The sequence below is a fragment of the Astatotilapia calliptera genome, chromosome 17, assembly GCF_964374335.1.
Source record: "Astatotilapia calliptera chromosome 17, fAstCal68.1, whole genome shotgun sequence".
Taxonomy (NCBI): Eukaryota; Metazoa; Chordata; class Actinopteri; order Cichliformes; family Cichlidae; genus Astatotilapia; species Astatotilapia calliptera.
The window spans coordinates 27,289,686-27,314,280 of NC_137438.1; the positions used below are offsets into that span (position 1 = coordinate 27,289,686).

A 24,595-nucleotide genomic window follows, 5' to 3' on the forward strand; every position below is an offset into this window, starting at 1 on the left:
GCTAATTAGTGGCCAGAGGAGGCCTCTGTTTGTCTGCTCTCTTCCTGTTCAGCTCAGACACAAGTTTCTCTGTCCTATCTCTTCCCTTTAAGATAGAGCGAGAGAGAGAGGGAGGGATATGAATGAAGACCGAGTGTGTCTGTTTGTTGGAGGCACAGCACACACTTCTCTGCGTGAAGCCTTTTTGACCACATTTTAAAGCTTTTTGACCCCCCCATCACCTCCAGGGACAAATGGGAGAATACCATCAGAATATCAGGTAGCTAAACCTGCTGTCACCCTGCCGGATTAATTTCATCTCCACATTCAGGTGCTCCTAGGCTTCTGTCGAAAGATTTCTCGGCACCGACTGTCCTGTTTGAGATAGGTGGGACATGTGCTGTAGAGAGACTTGCTCAAACTTTAAGTTTGTTGCTCTTTTCAGTGAAGCCGGATCGCTTGCTTTCTTGTCTCTCTTTGGCTTACTTTAGTGTAGAAAAAACAAGCACGTTGTCTGAGTTGCCTCCCATTTCTGTGCATTTTTCGTCTTTGTGCGTGAGGAAATCCTTTCTCCTAACTTACCGCACTCCCACTTCCTCTGCTTCTGTTCCTGAGCACAAAGTCATTTTCCTCTTCCCGCTCTGTCTCTCTGTCTCGTGCTCATCTCCTCGGGATTCGCTGACACAAACTCCAAAGTAAGTGTTGAGTAGGATCCTGGCGTCCTTTTGATCTACCTGTGTTTTCCTCTCCCTTCTCTTTTCGCTGTCTGTTTCTAGTCTTATCCAAAGCTGTGGTTTTTATTACACCTGTCAGATTTGACCTCCTTTCTTTTGCCTTGTTTCTGCCAAAGCAGCCAGGGTGGACGCTGGAGATTTAACAGGAATAATAAAAGGTGATGTAGAAGTGAAAGAGAGAAATGTAGCTATACCTGGTAGCAAAGGGTATAGCACAAGTTACAGCACAAAAATAGGTCTTTTTCAATACAATTATTGATTATTTATACCTGTATTCATTTAAGGAATACATTTAGTTACAGTTCTAACTATTGCCATTCTTTCAGTTTTCACCATCACTTCTTTTCATTTTGTTTTTTCCTCCCTTCAGATGCTAGTGGGGCAAAGCGTTCATTATTTCTTTCTGGAGATTTTGTCATATGCTTTTCTTCAGTGCATCTATTAATCAGTGTGACTCCGCTCGTAGCGTTTCAAAAGCTCTGGAATACAGAATGACATCCTCGTTGTTCCTGTGAACAATGGAGACAGTAGCTGAGATTATTCATAACTTTTCCCACCAAAATTTACCATGCGAGTTATTTATTTTCAGATCACAACTGAATTTCCTATGAACTCTGACACTTCCTTTTAAAAGGACAATGGTTCCACTTGTCTCTGTTTCGTTTTGGACCTCTGTTCACTGGAAGTGAACAGTAACTCGGAAAGCTTTATCTTCGTTCGCTCTAAAGTACTGCCCCCTCCCAGCTTCGCGCTTTGGAGCAATCTCATGCATTTCCTGGCAAATCTGACCCACTGAAAAACCCCTTTGGTATGATTACATTCCTACTAATAGTAATAATAATGCTTCAATTTTCAAAACATAGATCCAAAATGCTTTGCAGAATAAATTGAAATGCCACTGATTGAAAATCGAGAATCAAAAAGAAAATTAAACACAGTTAAAACAAAAGCAAGTAAGAGCAGAATAAGACTTGGACAAACAGGGTAAATAATATGGCAGTGAGGTCAATACAATACAAATAAATGAATAAGAAAACAATCCTTATAGAAAAACAACAACCAAGAACAACTTTACGTAAAAATACGTTTTGAGGTATGACTAATGGTCCAATGTTGATCGCTCCTTGCTGAGATGATTTTTGTAGCTGCACGAGCTTGTCCATGGAGATGCTACATTTTATTACACCAACTTTGCATGTGCCTGATTTTCCAGAGTTTAAACATGTATGACAGTAATGACTACTCCACCTAGGTGTCTCCAGCAGCCATGGCTTTATAAGAAGACGCAAAGTCTGCTCTCCCCAGTTCTTCTTGTAAAGACATCCACAGTTGCAGGGCTCTAACACAAAGTGCCCAAATTCTTTTTGTAATGATGCCGGCTATGGGAAACAGCTAAGAGGGCCTGCAATGGAGAATGCAAGCAGAGGAATTCCTGATGTTTGAGGATAATTTTTCCCCTTAAATTTAAATCCGTAAGTTGTAAGTTTACTAGCTGTCAGTCACATAACAGTAAAAAATTATCTTTATCTATAATTCTCTATATGATTCAACAGAAGCATATGTTAAACTTCTGCCTTATGTGATTGTAAATATACTTCAATTCAATTCAATTTTATTTATACAGCGCCAAATCACAACAACAGTCACCACAAGGTGCTATACATTGTAAGGTAGACCCTACAATAATACATACAATGAGAACCCCAACAATCAAATAATCCCCTATGAGTAAGCACTTTGGCGACAGTGGGAAGGAAAAACTCCCTTTTAATAGGAAGGAACCTCCAGCAGAACCAGGCTCAGGGAGGGGCAGCCATCTGCCGTGACCAGTACTTACATGTAAAGCCAGGATTGTTGCTAGACACAGTGCTAGATGAGCGCAGCTCCCCATTATTCAAATCCCAGTTATTTCTTTACTTATTTTGTAATGCAAAAAAGTCAGTTAAATTTATTTAAACATTAAATTATGCCATCTACTTTTCAGCAGCTGCCTTCCTGACAGACTGACTAGTCACTTCAATGATAGTATACCTCAATTCTGATGGTTTTTGTTTGTATTATTGCATGTTCTTGTTGCCTATTTTGCTGCTTCTTTAAAGAAAAAGTCAACTCTTTTTTTTCCATTTACCATCAATCTAAACGAATCCACCGCAAAAGGTAGAGCCTCTTAAAAAAAAAATTAAAAAGTGAGATTTTACTGGACCCCAGAAGATCAATACTGAGGCAGTAAAAGTGTGACGGCGATGCTGAAAGTCAGGTTTGTCAGGAGAAACACTACACTGATTTGTGGCACAAATCTGGGAGAGTAGGCAGCTCTTCAGAAAACATGGCAAATCTTTCCAAGTTAAAGCAGTGGAGCCATCAGCTTTATAACAGAAAGTGACAGCTTTAATGGGAATCTCAGTTGTGATTTGAAAACAAACAATGAGTAAAAAAAAATGAATAATTTCAGCCATATTCTCATTTGGATCATGAATCAATGGGTTGTGTGAATTAGCCAAGTCTGGAAATAAATCCAGTGACAGCTCTCATACAGTCATTACAATGCTGGTGATGGGCACCAATCACAAGGAAGGTGAGATTTACCATAACAATATATAATAAATAAATAAATAAATAAATTGCATTCATCTACCAAACTTCCATTTTCATATTATAGCCCGGGGTAAGGGGTACCACTGATTGTTGCTGTGAAGTAATCAGCCCGATTGCTGTAAGCATACATGCGGTGACATAAATGAGGCCCCAGGTTGTAAATCAATGTATACATGCAGAAAGGCAGTAATCAGGTTGTGCTTTTAGAAGCTATTGCAGTAATAATGACAAGTTTTGCTTCCTGATTTTTACTCATGACTGTGTAGTGACAAAAATGAGTTTTACAATAGATAAAAAGTGGAATCTTCCATAAACGTTTAGAGGCTACTTTTTAAAACAGTTCTCAGCCCTGTTCTGAATGCAATTATTTTCAATGGGAGAATATGTTACTGTTATATGTTTTCTATGAAACAAGCTTTTATTTCTAGTGTAAATCTATCACAAAAACCAAAAACACCTTTATACTTCTATAGCTGTTGCAATCTGAATTGATCCAATAACCTTTGAGACGTATCAGAAAAAAATTAAAGCGTCAGCTCTACTGTGAAGCTGATAAAGGTTTGGGGTATAGAGGTGTGTAAACCCATATGTGGTTATGGTTTGGTACGGTCTTAAAATCAATGTGAACATGATTTGTTGCACCTTTAATGGTCAAAATAATCTTTATGTCTCAGAAATGGCTCTTTATGGCTGTACTGGAGTGCTCTCAACCTTTCCTTCAGCTCCGTGAGGGAAATCTCTAGCTAACCAGGCTGTCACGTCAAATCTGTCAGCCGAGACGGGGCCACCTGTGGACTGAAGGCGCATAAGTCTGACTGGGTCTGACTGGATTAGTGGTAATGGCGGCCTAATCGAGTGCTGATGGAGATGGAAAAGGGGTAGAAAAAACAAGGGACTTTGAGTTTGTGGGCCTTTTAATGAAGTGGGGTGTGAAATAAATCCCAGACTGAGTGCAGAAGGTGTGAGCGAGAGAAATCATCAAAGGACTGATTGCTCTGTAAGCTAGAATGATTAATCAGTTTTGAGTGTGCTCAGTGTGTGATTGATGGCCTGGTGCAGTGTGGGTAATGTAGTAGCAGATGCTGACAAGAAGAGTAATGGCTGTTGAATTAGAAAAGAGATTAGGAGAAGAGGAACGGAAAGATGAAGTCATTGGGTTTAGAAATATGTATGAAGCAATGGTGAGAACAGGGGCAGCCACACACACAGTGAAGCGTTCACCACTGATCCCATTAGTAAGAGTACAACTTGGAGAAGGTTGCCAAGTGACACTTCAGAAATGATGATGGAGTCTAAGGGAAAGGACAGACATCCAGAGGCTGAGTCGCTGGAAAGAAATGTTTTGTCTTTTTGGCTGAAATGACGCTCGCCCCTGTAACCTTTTCCCCTGCTTCACATCACTCTCTCTTGTTTTTCATTCTTTCTTGGTACACATCTGCCTCACAGATAATGGACCTTTTGGGCTTCAGCTCTCTATCTGAGCCCTTTGGGGCTCAACCTTTTCACCAGCGCCGCAACAAAGTGCAATCTGAAATTTTCCTGAAATACCCAGAGAGCAAGGCTGTTATATAAAGGTCCCACAGAAACATTTCCTTATTTATGATTCTAAATTATTCAAATGAGAGCTGATTTTCAAAATGCTGCAAGCCTCATTTTGCTAAAAATCAATGATCTGTCTCATTTAATATGCAAATGACATTTCAGGCATTCTGCAGTTTAGTCAGAGTGAATTACAATAAGGCTCACAAATGTGTCCAACAGCACTTATTGAGAGAATTGAATGAAGAGTATCCTGTAATTTCTATTAAGGGGCGGATAAGAAATAATCAAGAGGAACCTTTTAAGTTTATTGTGCAAGTTTGGATTTCTAACCTTTTATTTTGGGGAAATGGGAAAAGAAAATCCAACCTGGCTCTGTTAACGGACTAGAGAGAAACCTAAAGAGAGAAAGTAGAGGCAAACAAGTTCATGTGTTTGATTAGGATAGAAGTTAAATTTGTGAATGGAAATAAGGACTCCCCTATTCCTTAAACCTAAACTAGTTGTCCGTTAAATAAGTTAAAAATGTTACAAAGACAAAAGTTTAATGTTTGCAAATACCCTTAAGACACTTGAGCCTTGAGCCACCTTTAGCAATAGCGACTTGAACTTATCTCTCACATCATTGTGAAGGTATTTTGGTCCACTCTTCTTTACAGCATTGTTTCAGTTCATTGAGGTTTGTGGGCATTCATTTATGCACAGTTCCCGTCACAGCATCTCAATGAAGTTGAGGTCGTAAGTTTAACTTTGCCATTGCAATTCGTGCTGTGCTTGGGATCTCTGTCCTGCTGCATGACCCAAATTTGGCCAAGCTTTGGCTTTTAAACAGATGGCCTCACATTTGACACTAGAATACTTTGGTATATAGCGGACTTCAAACAAGCCTGTGTCCTCCTCTATTAACCTTCGTTATTTTGCTAAATAGTTTTAATATGCTCATATTTGTTTTTACTATATATGGTGCTGGGCATTATGGCCAAACATTATGGACATTACTCCAAAAATAGTAGGTAGTTTGTTTAAATCCAACTTTTCAAACGTAAGCCGTGCTGTCTTTAGCTTTTACTCCTCTCTTCTGTGGAACCAGCTCCCAGTTTGAATTCTATTTTTAAGATTAGGCTTAAAACATTTCCTTTTGATAACGCTTATAGTCAGGGCTGGGTCAGGTGACTAAACCCAATAGACCTTGGCTGCTGGGGGCTGCCCATAATGCTGTCTTTACACACTTTTGCAGTTTCTCAGAGCATTGTCTAACCTTGGGGTGACTTTGCTGATATGTTCACTCCTGGGAAGATTGTGGCATTATGTTAACACACACCTGCTGACTATGGTTGCTGCTTGCGCTCTTAATTCCTGTGAAAGCAGTTAAGATGTATCTTGTTCTTTTTCACACAACTTTTTTGTCTTTGTTATGAAGTTTTGCTGATTTCATTTCTCACACTTGAAACCTCAGCTGGGTTAGGGGTAAACCCTTGCACAAGGTGCATCTTAAAAACCTTGCCTATCAAGATAATCATTTACTTCGCTGCTATTTTTACCCTGCAAATAATTGGATTTTGATTTATTTATTAATTTAATTTGTATTTCAAACAGAAAAACTAACAATTAAAAATTTCCAGGTTAATTCTGCCTTTTTTTTTTTTTTTTTACCTTTAATTTATGAACTCTGTCCTCTTTTTCTTAGTGACTCCTTTCCTCTTTTACGCATAAATATTTTCACGCCATGTGATCATACCCTGAAGCTATTGCACCATCAGAAGATCAGCAGCCTGCTCTCTCAACATTTAATAAGTTGAAATAAAGCTTTTGTATCCCCTTGTATGTTTGTACTTCAAGGTTAGGGTTTGGCTTTGGTTATCCTATCCTATTATTAAAGGATTTTGATCACGTTCATGAGATTCGTCACATTAAGCCTTCAAAGATTAAAGTAAAAACTGCAGTAATGTTACAGCAATTATATGGGAGAAAAGTTGTCTCTTTTGTGTTAAGGAAAAGCTCCAGGAAAGTCTTGTCGATCACATTGAGGACAAAACCCCAAAGTGACTTTCGGATTTTAAAGAAACGAGGAAACTTCAAACTTTTCCCAACCCTTTATTTTAAGAGAAGACTGGCCTAAACCTTTGATGATAATCCAATTGTGTGAACACGGTTGGACTTGAATGATAGCCTTGAGCTGAACTCGCATTACTGATCTGATGTGGTTATTTTCCTTTGTTGTTTGTAATGAAGCACCTCAGGCCAAGGCAAACAAAAAGAACTTTAGCCCCTTAACAGACCTCTTTTTGTCTTAAAAATAAAAATAAAAATCTGCCCTCTCTTGCTTTTAAAAAGTCACAAAATAAGAATTCCTGGCTGGACTCAATCAGAGGCTTCTTCACTTCCCTTTTCAAAGACCATTCATTAACATGACACATCATCTATGGGTCTCTGGAAGGGTATAATACCAGTTTGGCTGAAGTACATAATTAATGATGTAATTAGTGGTGTTTGTCTTATAATGAATGGAGTGCGGCTGGTAGCTTCCAGTGGAATCATTTGAATAAAACATGTAAAATTATGGTGGTGTAAAGAAAAACAGCTATCAGATTTTTCTTGTTGGTGGCTATTATGATATGTTTAACAAACTACCCTACCATTTCTCTTTCCGTGTTTTTTTTTTTTTTTTCCTTCTTCTCCCTCCCAGGATTCAAAGCGTTCGGCAGAGATCGTCACTTCTCCTTCGCTGGATGTTTTCCTTCCAGAAGACGAGGACAACCCGTATGAGTCTGTGACCACCGCTGTCACACGCAAACCCTCCTCTCTTGATATCAATCAACGACTCAACGCCTGTCCACGCAATGGTAGGATAGCTACACATGTATCTGGCACCTAAAATACTAAAACAGTCCAGTAACTTGCATTTATAAACTTAGGTGTCCTTTTATTTAGGTTATGTAAATATAATACTTACTTGAATATCTAAGACTTTAGACACATTATTAGATACACCTTGCTAGTACCAGGTTGGACCCAAGTTTGCCTTCAGAATTGGCTTCATTCTTCATGGCACATTTTCAAGTACTGGAAACGTTCCTCAGAGATTTTGGTCTGAATTAACATGATGCTACACATCCATGATGTGAACATCCTATTCCACCCCTGGGATCTGGTGACTGTGCGAGTACTGTGTACTCATTATCATGTTCAAGAAACCATTTTGAGATGATTTGAGCTTTGAGAGATGGCAAGATATTCTGCCAGCACACTGTGGTCACAAAGGGGTTTACACAGTCAGCAACAATACTAAGGTAAAAAACGTTCAGTGCCAAGAAAATATCCCCCACACTGTTACACCACCACCAGCAGCAGCATGAACTTTTGATAAAAGGCATGATGGATCCATGCTTTCCTGTTCTTTACACCAAATTGTGCCCATGCTGAAAATGAGACCCATCAGACCAGGCAGCAGTTTTTCAGTGTTCTGTTGCGCAATGTGAATTGAAGGCTCAGTTCAAGCCTTAGCTGGCAGGAGTGGCACCTGGTGTTCAAATATGCTCCTCTGCATTCATTGGTTGTATATAGTGGTTATTTGAGCTAGTGCTTTCTTTCTATCAGTTTGAAGCAGTCTGAACATTCTCTTCTGCACTCTTAACCCTCTCAGGCTCAAATTAAACTTTTTGTTGCTAATGCACAACCAAGTCCTGCAGTGGTACTTCTGAGTAAAAAAAACTCATAAAATATGTATGTGGGGTAATCGGGTTGTTAGTTTTTAACTGTTGCAAATTGGCAACGCCTGGGTCGAGAGGGTTAAAGCGTTACCAAGAGTGCTGTCACTGACTGGATATTTTCTCTTTTTTTAGGCCATTCTCTTTAAGTCCTTGAGATGGTTGTGTGGAAAAATCCCAGTAGATGAACAGTTTGTGAAGTACTCAAACCAGTCTGTCTGGTGCCAACAACCATGCTGTGTTTAAAGTCACTTAAAGTCCCCATTCTGATGCTCTGTTTGAACTTGATGTCTTAACCATGTCTGCATGCCTAAATACATTGAGTTGCTGCCATGTGATTGGCTGATTGGATATTTGGGCAAGAAAGTAGCCAGTAAGTGTAGGTTTTATTTAGGGGTGCAACAATACTCGTATCAGTATTGAACCGTTCGATACAGTGCTTTCGGTTCGGTACGCATATGTATCGAACAATACAAAAAAATTTATTTATTTTATCAACTTTTCTTCTGACGATGCTGTCTGTGTTGAGCGCTCAGTGAATCTGCGTTCGCCTACTCCGCCTAGGCTGCACTGTCGAGTGCAGATCCACTGAGCGCAGCGCAAGCTAGCAAGACAGAAGCTAAGCTCGTAATTGAACCTCCCCCACCCTCATTCAGATCTGGCGTTTGGAACTATCTTGGTTTTCATGTGAAGCATGACCCTGATGGTAAGCGCGTCATCGACAAAAGTAAAACAGTATGGTGGATGTGCCACGCAATGCTCAATTGGTGGGAATTAGTGCATTAGCGCAGTTAGCTTGTTAACGTGTTGACGCCGTCCAGCCCCACGCACAGGGCGATCCGCGGTAACTCGTTAACGGAGATTTGCTGCGTTATGGCGTTAATGTCATACAGAAAATGTACAGTCTGTCACTGCAGAAAATCTTAGAATGGTCTTAGAATAATTTGACAGTGGAACATATGGTACATTCAAGTACAAGCCATGATCCATATGAAAATCCCACTGCTGTGAAGATCACGACTTCAGTAGCAGAAACGAGCCAGCTGAAAGCCAAACATATTGCCTATTCAACATGAACACACAGTTTTATGGCAGTAAACAAGTGTGGAGACAGTGGGTGAGAGTGAGAGCAGCAGTGTTTGGGATACATGCATTGTTAAAAATATGGTGGCTTTTGTTGGTCTTCATTTATTTAAGGCAGCTTAGCTGATTTTTAAAATTGATGACCGAGATTAGATGTTAGTATCAGGGTAATATACAGATGAGGTCTGAGTTTCTATTTTAATTTTCCACTCCCCAGTAATAATTAGTTCCTAAAACGTACTTTTAATTTGTGTACTTCATTTTCATCCTGTCTTTATCACCTCATAAACATAACCTTAAAATCTTTATAGATCCTGCTGCTGCTTCAGCTTTGTCAACAAAAAGCTTACCAACGATTGGAACTCAATATTTAATTGACATCGTATCAAAAGTTGAAACTTTAATTTAAAATATATTCCCAAGTTAGAATAGAGGCCTGTTTATCACTGTGCATGGAGAGCAGATGCTTCTGTTGCCTTGCTTTGTATATAATTTCAACTGCTGCTCAACAGCTTAGGACTGCCATCTTTTCATATTACAGAGGTTTTCATTGCCAGATTAGCACCCAGAGTCTGTTACTGTTACTGTAGTTTAAATCTACAAAAAAACGTGGGTTGGAGCAAATTAATAACTAATTAATATCATATGCAAACAGTTGCTCGTTTATATTCCTAAATATTGAGGTTCCTTTTAGTCTAGGAGCAGGTGGAAACAAATATTGTATTTGCACTGCTCTCTGAGTAACTTCTAACTTCTTTCAGTCTAAAAATGCGTTTATAACTAAAGCAGCAACCATTCAGCGATTTATACCTGATTCGGTGTACCTTTTCACTGTCATCCACACTGTTTTCTAATCTGTTTCTAGCATGAGCTAATCCCTCGGCCTTTGACCTTTCAGTCAGTTCTGTTTGCTCACCGCTTGTTTGGTCTGCGGCGTTGTGCCTCTGCACCCACGACAACAAACACCCACGGATGCATTCACCCCTTTCACTCGACTACACACTGCTGCAGGTTGTCACGGCAACTGCATCACCGGCTGGTGAGTCACCTGAATGTTGCCATGGGAACTGTCTTGCTAGTGACACCCCCCTCCCCACCACTCCTGAGCAGAGGAGCAGCGAGAGGCTACTGTAGAGCCTTGTTTTCTGTGTGTTTGTCCCGTGCTCGACTGTTGGATCTTGCTCATCATCGACTGTTTGAGAGTTGAGAGTTGAACTGTCAGCACACACTCTAGATTGTGTGCGTGCATGTGATAGGTTAGTTGTTTTATGTCAAAGTGTTTTTGGGTGGAGAATTGCTCCACTGACGTAAAGGAATAGTGTGGGTGTTATATTTGTTCTCATCTCTCTGAGTGCTGTTACCTGGCCAAATGAGAGGGAAAGAGAGCCACACATACAGAGATTGGGAATAAGACTGAGATGTGAGGCAGAGCTGACTACATATCTATGGTATAGGTAAGCATGACAAGAAGGACATATTCACCTATAACATTGAGATAGTTTACATATAACATAGATAACTCCTTCCAGGTATCAGATAATGTGTTAATCCAGATAGACCAAAGGTAAGAAAGACTCTGAGATGGACCATGGACAGGTTATACATTCAGTAGAGGAAGTCAAAGGTTGACTCAGGCTGAGCCATCTCCATGAAAATGACACAGCAGGAGGGAAAATCCTGGATTCCTGCTCTGAGTCCAGTCACATGTCAGCCTAATTGGACATGGGTGTGAGTCAGTCTCTCTTTATCTGCCTCTGAGAGGAAGGATGTGGTGATCAAGGAACATGAGGAGGAAAGGGCTGAGATGAGAGGAAAAGGAAGAGCAGAGTGGGACTTGGTGCAATACACTGCAAAAAATTTGGTTTGTTCTTTGGTGTTATCATATTTAAGTTACTGTGTGGAGGTTTTGGGAAAATACTTAGAAAAGTTCATTACAACCACTGTATTTATTGCAAAAAAGAGCTTTAACAACAACAATAACCACCAATGCATAAGTTAAGGAACAATGTGTTGTGATTTCTAGAGGGATAGACAGGGGTTAGAGTTAAAGGGCTGCATTAAATTTAAAGGTATAGTTTTTTGGACAACCAGAAGTTTTTCTATACCATATGTGGTGTAGGATTGTGGAATAGTTTAACTCTGGAATTAAATCAATGTCCAAACATAACATTATAAAGAAATAATTTCCACAAGGTACAGGGATTTAGAAGGATGCCAGTCACTGGATGAAATATAAGTTCTATATAGATGGTTTATAAAGGTATTATAAGATAATTATTCTTTTTTTAAAAAAAAGCCACATATTTGCTGATATGTTTTAATAAAATTGTAATGAGCCTATTAATGTTGCCAGCAACATTAACAGGTTAGGCCTGTTTTCTGACCACAGTAACAACGGCAGAAGAGACAATTTTTTAACAGCACTATAAAAAGTTCTGGTTCAAGATTTGTTAAACTGGGGACACGAAATGAACGCTACTGCCTCAACATAAAATCTCCACACAGACGGATCAGATGTTACATATGCATTTACAGTTTGTGAAATTGTGTCACAGTCAAAAATGGTGCATAATTACTAGCCTATATTGTGCATCTGAAAATTTTTTAAAGTTAACATCATCAGCGCCTGTAGTGGAAAGCAGGTATCTGAAAATAGGAGTATTTCATAAACTCATATTTAGAAAATGACAAAGAACTTATTACAATTTTTTTATATTTAAGTATTACCAGAAACTCGATCTTTCTAAAAAGGTTCATTTGGATTTGGTTTATGGTGTCATACATACCTGGGGAATATTACACTCCTGAATGTCCATATTCATAGTGTCAGAGTACCAGATATTCATCCTAAAAAAATTGAAGGGTCTAGCTGGATATTTTTTGTAGTGTAAACCCTGCCTGATAGCCACCTGTCTTGTTATTGCTGGTTAGTGGTCTGCAGGTGTGGGCTGCTGCAGTCTCACAGTTGAGGAGGGGAAGATGCTACAATACACTCAGAAGCTTCAAAGAATCAGGGCGGTTTTATCAAAATTCATCTGCTGACTGTCACTCAGCCTAGCCGCTACAGAAACACCAGGGGCCTGTTGTCACTGAGACTGCCATCCCAAACAATTTCCTGCATTTCATGTCTTGGCTTCTTGAATTCCTCACCAACCTTTCATCTCTTTTTATTTTACTTTTAACTTTATTTTTTTCTGTCTCCTAAAGCACTTGTCAAGAGATTCTCCACAGAGTGTTAGAGGCGCAGTATTCCTTCTGATGCTGCGGTATTCATGGGAACGCGGTGTCCCTTTGCACAATATGCCCTCTGATATGAAAACTGTCACTTTTGACAATGAAGAGGCTGAATTATTTTCTTTATAATGCAAAGTACATGGAGTATATAGTTGCGCACGTAATCCTTTTATTCTTCGAGTCCTAAGGCAAGTCATTTTTTATTTTATGTCAGGATTATATTTATTCCTTTCTGATAGAATTTCCTTTGTTTTGAATGAGAGAATACATTTCTGCTGCACTGTTTGCCTGCAGATAGATTTAATGTACATTTGTCAGATTCGTTTTATTCATTTTTACATGTATACAGATTCAGATAGAAATACAACTGCTTGCCAAGTGTAAATTAAAACACTCATGCAGAGAGTGGAATGTAACAAGCTAGTAGGAGAGGCAGAAACATATCTGGTGTCACTTTCAACCATCAGATGTCTCAGTTTTCTTTTGTGCAGTTTCTCAACCTTAAATTATTCTTTTTTTGTTTAGTTTTTGCTCTGCTACTAAGAAGCACATTTATTAAGTTACTCAGTATTTGTAACTGTGACATTTAACCAGTTAAACAGTTCTGCAGTACTGGTAATCAGTTTAACAATCAGTAGATTTGAACTCCAGGAATGCTGCTGTAACAGCCCGATTGCAGAAACGCACAGGAGCACTGCAGGTAAAGTGCGATCCTGCAGATAGGAAAACAGGCAGCAGAGTGGTGAGGAGGGACCTGCGAGCGAAGCTTCCCAGCTTCCAGTCACGTATGGAGCAGACAGAAAGTACAGATTGTTGCCAAGCAGTAAGAGCAAAAGTGCTTCTTTTCTGCTATTGACTGACTTCTCCTAAGATAAATACACACTTGGTGTTTGTACCTATGTATGTGCTTGTGTATGCGTATAATACTTCACAGTCCTATATCCTATACATCTCTGTAAACTTTCCAATGACAAAATCAGCCGATAAACATGCAGGATGGGTATCTTGAATTTCTTTGAATTTTTCTTTGGTTTGTCACCTCTTGGAGAAATTTGTAATACTGTATAATTCATAATTCATAATTGTAATTATGAAATACGTTCATTTGACCAATTTTAACCTGGATCCTCAACTGCTTTCTATTGAAGCATGTTTCTGCAACTGAAAAAATTGTTTTCCATTCACAAGTTAAAATTTTGGGATATGATCGGAAAAGTCTGAATTAGATGTCTGAAAATTTCAACATTTTAAGTCAAACTTCTAAGAAAATAACTCCAAACTGGAGATGAACCTTTTTGAGTTATTAAGTTTTGAGATAACTCAAAATTCTGACTTATGTGTGGCAAATCCTAAAACACAATATGTTTAGAATGAGGCGACACAGGAATCATCATAGCTTTGACCTCAGAGGTCAACGTTTTGGAAAATCATCTCGGATTTTTAAATTTATACTATCCGGTCTTTAAGTGATGATGTGATGAATCCGGTGTTTATTAAGGCTGTTGTGTTTTAACATGTTTTAATGCTTTGTATCTTGTTCTATTTAATCTCAACAAGCCTTTAAAAACAGTCAGTGATCACTGTCGGCCTCTCTGTTTTTATTGCCGCTAGCCCGTGCATCAGTATATGAATGACTAACCTCGTATTGTGGATGGATTATCTATGTTGTTCTCCTGACTGAAGTTTGGTCCGTTTACAGCATCCTGCCATGCAGTTGCATTTGTCCCTAATCATCTGGAATCCTCGTGTCAACTTTTATCGAGTGGAAAAAAGTTAGCGTTCATCCTCCAGCTTCACTGTGTTTTTGCTAACATGGCTGTGCTGCTAGCGATCACGTAGCACATCATTATATACCAGCTAGCCTAGTTTGACCATATTCTGATTTCCAAAAAAGAGGACCCTTAGCTCAGTCATGAAGAACTTGCTTAAAGAAACATATTTAACATATTTAAACGATGCCTTCTGTGTGCGGTTAATTAATTGTGAAATAAAATATGTCATATAGGCTTTTACAAGTCAACAAGTGCAAAAAAATAACTTAAAAACCTCTGGAATTAAATAATGCTACAGAAATAATGCCTCATCTGCATAAGAAAAATTACCAGTACTAGGTCGGTATGAGGGCTGGACTGGGACAAAAAATTGGCCAGGGCAGAGACCGGCCCACCAGGTATTATAGGAAAAGCCATAAAGCCTTTGAATTAAAATGAACGCTGTTGTGACAGTGGTGTACTGTCTTGTTGGTATATGTATGATTTCAATACATTTTACATCAGATAAAAACTTAGATTGTAAGATTCAGTATTTTTTATTAAAAGCGAGACATTTTAAATGAGAATAAGAAAGAAAAGTATTTCTTTGTGCCCCCCTCTCCCTGTTAATGCCCTACCTGGCCCCCTGGCAAAACTTTGCTAGACCCGCCCCTGCACAGTTACCAGCTGTCAGCTACTTAGAAAAGGATCCTGGTGTTATTTGTCTCTCAGAAACAGTTCATAACTTCCCTTCAACTCATTCATGTCACCTAAAAGGTAAACCTGTTTCTCCATCAGCTTTTCAGCTCTGATGATTCAGTAAGGACATCTCCTGGTTTCCCTCTCACCACATATCCAAACCGATATCATATCACTATCAGTAACATCACAGCACCTGCCCAGCTGTATAGAAACTCTGTCATGCTAGCTAGTAGGCAGTACAAGTTATTGTAACTTACTGTAAAAAGTCAGCACAACGAAAATAAACTCCACCTAAACTTGGGTTATATCTGACCCAGATAGACTGCAGGTCATAACTTCTTACCTGAAGTGAACTTTCAGTTCACCTGACACTCATCCACCTGCTGCCCTCTGTGGAAGCTCCGCCATAGACACCACCAAATAACTGAGTTAATTTTGCACACCAGCCAGCATCTGGCCAATCCACCACCTTTCATTGTTTATACCGTTACAAAACAACAACAAAACCATCGGCCGTAAAAACGAAAAATCACCATTGGCCCACCGGGCAAATGCCTTGTATCCCCGATGGCCAGTCCAGCTATGGTCGGAACGAGGGAAATTTCTTTTGCAGTTCGTCTGAAAAGATGCACTTGCGCTTTGGGATCGTTTAAACATCATTAGGTCCCGTCTGTGAGCTCAGAACAAGCGCTCACAAAGCAGCAGTTCGGGGATGACGTCACACTCATGGGTCTTCTGTCGGAATACAGGAAAACCCGAACATTTTTATCAGTCTCGAAAATCCACCCGGACACCCCGAGCAGAACGTGATAGCAGAGGTGTACGTCTTAATTTTTTTTCAGAAATTTCTCAGTTAGAACATGGTATATCATGTTTATGTGGAAACTAACGTGCTAACTTCCTGCTGGCTTCTAACTCGATTAAACTTTATAAATCCTGTTTTCATGGATGCCTGGATGTTAAACTTAACTATTAAATGGTAAATGGCCTGTATTTGTATAGCGCTTTTACTAGTCCCCCCTAGGGACCCCAAAGCGCTTTACACACCCAGTCATCTACACATTCACACACTGGTGGAGGCAAGCTGCAGTTGTAGCCACAGCTGCCCTGGGGCGCACTGACAGAGGCGAGGCTGCCATATCGCGCCATCGGCCCTTCTGGCCAACACCAGTAGGCGGTAGGTGAAGTGTCTTGCCCAAGGACACAATGACCGAGACTGTCCGAGCCAGCACTTGAACCGGCAACCTTCCAATTACAAGGCGAACTCCCAGCTCTTGAGCCACGATCGCCCCTGGTAAAGCAGCCACACCGATAATTTGATTACAGATGAAAGAATTTAGACAGTTTTTCAACTCTCAGCGATGCTGAGCGATGAACCTCGTTGCCTGAAGCTGTTTGATCCACAAGCTTTTGTCTAACAACAGATGTGTAAGCAGGTTGAGTGAGAACTTTTTACCCATACTGTATATCTGCTGCTTTGTATGGAGGTGTATGTCAATGTTAAGTTACATCATATTTCATTTCAAATTTCAGGACACAGAAAGTCACACGAATTCTGATTTGAGGGTTCACACTGAGGTCATGTGAAAGTGGCCTGAGGCAGATTGAAAAGATTAGATTCCTGGCTGCTCTGAGTCACATATGAGGAGGAAAAACTAAACAAAGCTCAGATTTTGGTCCTTTTTATCCCGCAGTGTGAGCGCAGCCTCAATCTGAACTTGCTCACAGTCTCATCTGGATGGTTAATATATAAAGATTGCTACTTCATAACAGTGTTGATTTTCATGATTTTCCCCTTATGTTACAGAAAGAGGCATTTTTAATGATGGTCTTGTCACAGCCATGCTTCATTTTTAAATGAGTTCACATTAGCCAGTCACAGGCATGCACACCGCAGCCCTGCTACCTGACAGGTTAATGAATGAAGTACTCGGTCTTTTAGTTTCTTACTCCCCCTCCCATATTAACTTTCACCCTCACTGCTCTCTGGTGGATAAAGCTGTGATGTTGCTGCGTCTCACCCCATTTATTGCACTTTGGTTGGCACTGGAGGCTTAGAGTGGCTAATGGCACCATGTACTAGCCCAGGGCTTCGCCATTAAAAGGGTCGAGGCCCATTGACTTGTTGAAAGAAAGGCAATAACGTGTCTTCCTCTTTGACACCCAGAGGAAATTGCTGTTGATATGGTCATACACTTTTTTTTTTTTTTTAAGTTTCTGGTCTTAGCTTTAGATTCAAGCCTTGAGTTTTCTGTTGACTTACTTAGATTAGGTTGTTTCTGTCATATAGTTCTGTTTGCGCTCTATTGTAGGAGTAAAGAAGACTCTGTGGCTTTTCCATACTTTCAAGATCAACAGTGAGTTAAGATCTTTAAATACTTTTTGACTTCCCTGTTGTGGAGGCTTATCTTACAATATAATCTTTAAAACATATAATTATTTTCTAAATGTTGTAGGTATTCTAGTCAAAAATATTACTAAAAAGTTTCGATTTGGGATTTTCTTCAATATTTATGCAGACATTATGTTTATATGGGGCTCACAGAAGACTCATTTCACACCCTCAAATGGTGATTCCAGTAGTGAATCAAACCTTTTCAACTTCCTGTTGGAGAAACTACTCAGCATGATGGACAATCTGCCCTATGCCGTGCATGCCTCCCTGATTGGTCACCGTAGCACTCATAGCAAAAGTCTCATTGGCCCAAGGTGTAGGAATGAGCGGTAGAGGAGATCCTTTCTACTACCGAGCTATAGCATTTAGATGATGTAACTTGATATTTTAAAAATCTACACATGCACATCAACATTTTATCATATTATACTCTTGCTCCATCCCATCTGTTCATTACCAGATGGAACGATTATTATTACTACACCATCACATGCAATTTATTTTATACTGCATTTGTTAATAGCATTAATCTAATTAAAATTTTAAGCCAAATTTCTCATAGGTAAGATACTGTACATATTGATAGTTGACATGTATTTTATTTATATGCATATTTATTCCTCTAATATTTCTTGTTTTATAGTAGCTGTGCTTTATAATGCTGTTTTTTAAACGTATTACCTTGGTTTGTATCGGAAACATTTAGGAAATGTTTGGAATATAATAACTTACGGACATTATAGTTTGCATCCAAACATGAGGTCACATTTGGCGTCTGATCTCACTTTTACATTTCAACTATTTTTTTTTAAGTTGATCCCCAAATAATGTTTGTCTAATCAAATATCTGACGTGCTACCAATATATGATTTATACTGCACGACAAACTTAAAGTACATTTAAAAAGAAAGAAGACAAAATGAATATATAGAAAATATAATACTGTTCCCATAAAGCTAAATATTGCCCAGAGAGTGAGCTGCCTTGATAGAGGTTTGCATGCTGAGTGCTCTTTGTTTTTGCTGTTTTTGCTATCTGACTCTGTACACCTTATTGCTTCTGCTCCTGTTTCTATTTTTATTGCACCGAGCATATAAAAGGCACAAGAATTTCCTTTGGGATTAATAAAGTTCTTATCTCTTTTATTAATTTTTGTATCAGTATAGTCAGTATGTGAATAAATAAATAAATAACCTGAGCAGCAACTGTACTTTGTCTGAAATGCAACAGAAGATCAGCTGATGTCTGTTTATAGTAGAACTCACAAATTCAGCATGAACACAATTTCCACTCAAGGTGGGAACAATGGCAACTTCTGTACAAAAGGGCTATTCACAAAATATAAATACACTGAATGACTAAAAATACAGACCAAAAATAGTACTGAATTGGCCTCGATTTAATGAGGATCTTAAAGATTATTACTCTCAATTCCCTGTGTGGATTTAAAGTTATCCTAAGCTGAAACCCCAAACCACAGGGATTGGCTAAAGCATCTTTGCTGTAGTGCATGGGTAAATAAAACTTTCAAACTTCCTCTTTTTTCGATTCCAACTGTAGTGTTAAAAAAACACAGAAGCTCAGCTGTAAGTTGACACTGACTTGCAAGGTTGCATGCACACACATACACTATACATATGAAATACCCCCAGAGTGGCAGAGAGGCAGAACTGACAGCCCAAAGAACGTGTCTAAAATTGACAGTTTTTGTCTTGTTAGATGACCAGGAAGTGGACAGCTGATTGAACGCTTGCGCACACCGAGAATTCACTTAGACACACGGGTCCTCTACAGGGTGCTGTAAAGAGCAGGGCAGCTGGTCTTGGATCTACACAGAGTTATATTTGAATATATCCAGGCTCTATTATAAGACACAGAAACTGTACAATGAAACATTTCGGCGCTTCCCAGTATCAAGGATGTGAACAGGTACAACATCCATCAGAGATTACATTTCGACACCCATACGCATGTGCACTTTTGTATGCACACTAACATACAAACATGTATTCTCTTTGGCAAGGACAGCTAAGAGTGTTTCCCAGGAGTGAGCCCAAGGCACATGTAAAGGAAGCAGAGTCAGAAACAGACACATTCACACACACATCTTACATCCATCATCAAAAACAGTGTTGACAGGCTTATTCAATAGGACAAAACCTCAATCCCATCTATATATAACCCTCCTTCCTTTTTTCTCTCTCTCCCATTTTTTTTCACTCTTTATTTTATCTATTTACGCCCACATTTAAACATTGATTCAGCTCCAGGCAGTTCTTTTATGGTGCATGCGCATGTGTATGTGTGCATGCGCATGCTCGTGTGTGTTTGCAAACATGTTTGATAGATGTGAGAGCATGCTGTGAAGCTGTGTCACTTTCCCCCTGCAGGACAGATGTGCCTGCGTGATTGTGTGGCTTCACGTCTGCAGCCAGACTGTTGAAAAATCAAAATCAAAATAGGATGGAAGATGGTAGCAATTTCTAAACCAGGATCAGACATTTTTGGTTTTAAAGCTGCTTCACAATAAAACTGGTAACTTCAGGTTGCTGGAGTATATAGAAAATCTTCCATGAAAAGAAATACAGTTCTTTTATTTATTTATTTAGTATTTAAGGACTTCAGGGAGTTTTAGCTGCGTCTGGAAATGGTCTCTTATGAGGTTTACATCTTTGCAAATCGTGTTTCTCTCTGTTGCTCGATTATTGTTCCTGCTAGCATTTTCTCAGTGTTTATGATTTCTTCTCTAATGAGCCTCATTCTTTTGTGTTACTGTGAAAATTGGTCCTACTTGCTGTTTTTCTGGATTCTTGTTAAAATGCTGTTTGGTAGATTTTTGAAAAATCTTAAGTTATTAGATGTCAATAAAGAATATGCAATTATTTCCACAAGAGGCAAATTTACCTCTGTACACCATCACAGTAGATTTTAAACCAAACAAGAAACAGTGCTTCATTTTTAGGAGCTTAAAAAAAATTGGACGAATGACTGATAAGCAGTTGTGTGGCAAGGTGAGACCTGCTCTATAATTGTACGACAGACTGAACTGATTGAAGATCCGAAGTTGGGTCCAATTATATTTGCTTTTGGTAGCTTTTTACTGGATACAAGGCCCAGAGAGATGTTGATAAGAGTGAGAGGCCATCATTTTCAATCAGAGAGATGCCAAAGCTTTAGAAGTGGCGCAACCCACAGTGTGGATATAATGCAGTGCGGTGGATCTTATGTTAAAGCGTGAGCTCGTATTACTGTCAGTGGAACTGGCTTACTAGTATTTACTGATGATCTGACTGCTGATAGAAGTACCGGTAGCTGGATGAAATGTCAGATTTAGCCAAATGGATAATGACCTAAAGTGTACTGAAAAAGGATCCCAAGAGTTTCTCAGAATATATAAGAAATGATATATTCTTTCTGTGTGGTTGTTAAATGTTAAAAACAGATGGCAACAGTGTTTGTCAGCTAAGACCAGCTACACTGAATGACTGTAAATGGCTTCATCTCAAACTTATAATCCAGGGCAGAAGCTTCATTTGATACACCAGACACCGTATCTGCTGTATTTTATTTCTTCTCTATTTGGCTCACTTTAATTTTGGGCTGATTTCAACCTTTTAGACTGAATATTGTTCCACCAGGAATGTCTTCAGGGATCTAATGCATCTGCTGCTATCCTTTTTTTTCTTATTGCTTTCTCAAAAGTTACCATGTTCTTTTTAATTATTAAAAAATTCTGTCATAATAAGTAACAAAAAAATGTAGAGTTTACTTTCAATTACAGTAAAAAGAAAATCTGAATACAACTTTATTTTTATCCTTTTCAGTTTGTTCACAAATAATTTGGTACCTCTTCTTGCTTTTTTTTTTTTCCACATGAAGATTAGAATTCCTCCTCTGCAGGCTGACATCCTGGTAAATGTAAAGTAAAGGCGTTTGTCGCTCATTAAATTACAGGACGCTGTATGTGTCATTATGCAAAACATCAGCAGCAGCCCCACATTTCTCCCTTTTTTATACATTTGTTCTTTTTGAATAGGTGAAGATGATTTGTGGGAGTTGTGAAAAATCACACCATCAACGACATCCAAGTTGAAACAACAACAGGGAGCACTGCTTTTATTTCAGTTTCCATTTGAAATGAGCTAAGTGGACCTGCCACATAATTAAAAGTTATGCGATTATCTTGTAAGAATGCAGTGTTCTGCTGGGACACCGTGCGTCTGGGCATTCATATCAAAGTTACCCACCTTAACATTGTTGCAGCCCAAGCAGATGGCAGCACTCTCCCTACATAGGAGCAAAAATAATCAATCCGCAGAACTAATTAATTCATCCAATCCAGGATGCACAGGAACAAGCCTGAAACACTACCAGAGGTCCAATGCCAGATGCCACAGGACACCACCACAGAGCTGCTGGCCCATTTTAGAACATGCTAGAGCTCTATTGGTGGCACAAGTGGGGGTGGGGGGGTCGTACATACACGTAGTAGGCACGTGGCTTTAATGTTGTCGCTTTAGTTAAGAAACAATCCCTGGAAATCAGATGAAATATATAATTCTGTTCTTAGTGCTGTTGTGTCAGTGTGTACATGTATGCACACTTGTGAGGTAATAGTCCCGACTGGGTCTCACACCTTAATTGGATGATATTCTGGCATCTGATCGAGTCCGTGTAGGCAGGTGGTAACTGACAGAAAACATCTAGCGAGTGTGTGTGTGTGTGTGTGTCTGATGACAATATTGCGAGAAAGCTGTCTGGGTATTGTGTCTCTTCCAGTTGATTAAGACAAATGCTTTTTCCCACTGAAAGTTAATTCAGTCGACTTCAGCACTTTTCTCTTCTTCCTTCCTTTCTGGTCTTTTTCTTTTCCTTTTTCCTCCCCTCTTCTCTGCTAAAGGATCATGCACTGGGGAAATTAGCTCAGATACTCTGTAATCAACTGCACACACTGAGTGTGTGTATAGAAAACTGAGATAGACATCAAACTGCTCTGGACAGCAGTCACGTTTTCCTGCTGTGGTTGTTGCTGAAGCTTGTAAAATTACAAAATGACACTCGCCTCTCTTTGGTTCTCTTCAGTGATAAAACAACTGTAACTACCAGGTCACTGTTAGGCGGAGGTACTGTACATAATATGACACATTAGCCATTTTGCTGAATTCTCATGTGTTTAGCGGGAACTAGAAAATGCTAACACGCTATTACACCACCTATTTTTTGTTTCCTACATAAACTATTTTGCTGTCTATACTGCTTCATGCTGGCAACTGATATAGTCTGAAAAGACTGGCTAAGCTCTCACCTGTTTTTTCTAAAGACTGAAAACCGAGCACTGGGGAGATGCGATAATCTAGTTTGCTTTGTTAAGAGCATTTACATGCATCACCCATAACATTATGACCACTTACAAGTGAAGTGAATGACACTGATTATCTCTTCATCGTGGCACCTGTCAATGGGCGGGACATATTAGGGCACAAATGAACATTTTGTCCTCCAAGTTGATGTGTTAGGAGCAGGAAGAATGGGCAAGATTCAGGATTTGGGACAGTCTGACCAGGGCCAAATTGTGATAGCTAGACGACTGGGTCAGAACTTGTGATGTGTTTCCGGTCTGCAGAGGTCGTTATCCATCAAAAGTGGTCAAAGGAGGGAACAGTGGAGAACCAGCGACAGGGTCCAGGGCAGCCAAGGTTCACTGATGCATGTGCAGCGTTAGGGTTGGCGTGTGTGGTCAGATCCAACAGATGAGCTATTTTAGGTCAAATTGCCTAAAAAATTAATGCTGTTTCTGATAGAAAGCCGATAGAAAAAAGCAGTGCATTGCTGTTTGTTGGTATGTGGCTGCATAGGCATAGACTAATCAGGGTGCCCGTGTAGATCACTGTCGCCAACAATGAGCATCAGAGTTGGATGGGAAAAGGTAGCCTGGTCTGATGATCCACGTTTTCTTTTACATCACATGGAAGGCCGGGTGCATTGCTTACCTGGGGAATACCTGGACCCATGATCCACTATGGCAAGAAGGCAAGTCGGTGTCATACTCCGATCAAGCATCTGTGCAATGAGCTGGACAAACAATTCCAATCCACACACAACTTACAGGACTTAAAGGATTTGTTGCTAACTTCTTTGTGCCAGATACCACAGCACACCTTCAGTGGTCTAGTGGAGTCCATGCCTCAATGGGTAAAGATGCTTTTTTCAGTTAAAGGTGACCCAACAATATTAGGCAGGTGCACATAATGCTATGCCTGATCGGTGTATATTGCAGTATTTTGACTGGATGTTGTTAAATGTCTGTCTCATAATACTACATTTATTCTGTGTTATTTTGTTCCTTGACTTTAACTGTGACTCTGTTTACATGCAGAGTTTAAATCCAAACACATCTGCTTGCAAGTATCGTAGAAATGGTAATCTGGCTTTAGACTCCGCCCTCCTGTGGATGATGAAGGGGGTACAAAGGGCAAGTCTTCCCCTCTTCTTTTTACTTGTCTCTCACTCTTTCTCTCTCCCTCTAAGGTCACTTGTCCCATGTAACGGTGAGTGAGGGGGAGCATGGTAACCATGGCAACTGCTCAACAGGACCCACACCGGACTGCTCGCCCCCCTCCCCTGACACAGCCCTGAAGAGCATCGAGAGAGTCATCCGCCCACAGGTGAACACACACACAAACACAGACAAAAAGACTAACAGACACACACACACACTAATGAATGCGTTGTAGAAGCACCTGATGCATTATTGAACATCAGAGCATCCACCTACAAGTAGCTTAAACACCTGCACACACACACACACACACACACACACACACACACACACACACACACACACACACACACACACACACACACACACACACACAC

General features: G+C 39.7%; 1 protein-coding gene across 3 annotated transcripts in view; it reads left to right on the forward strand.

The window, feature by feature from the left end:
• Positions 1–24,595, forward strand: part of anks1b (ankyrin repeat and sterile alpha motif domain containing 1B) — a 276,143-nt gene that overhangs the window by 147,616 nt on the left and 103,932 nt on the right. For all 3 annotated transcript variants that reach the window (XM_026146086.2, XM_026146087.2, XM_080291511.1), the window contains 2 exons: positions 7,534–7,690; positions 24,248–24,384. In XM_026146086.2, coding sequence (XP_026001871.1) covers positions 7,534–7,690; positions 24,248–24,384 — 294 coding nt within the window. The remainder of the gene's footprint in view (positions 1–7,533; positions 7,691–24,247; positions 24,385–24,595) is intronic.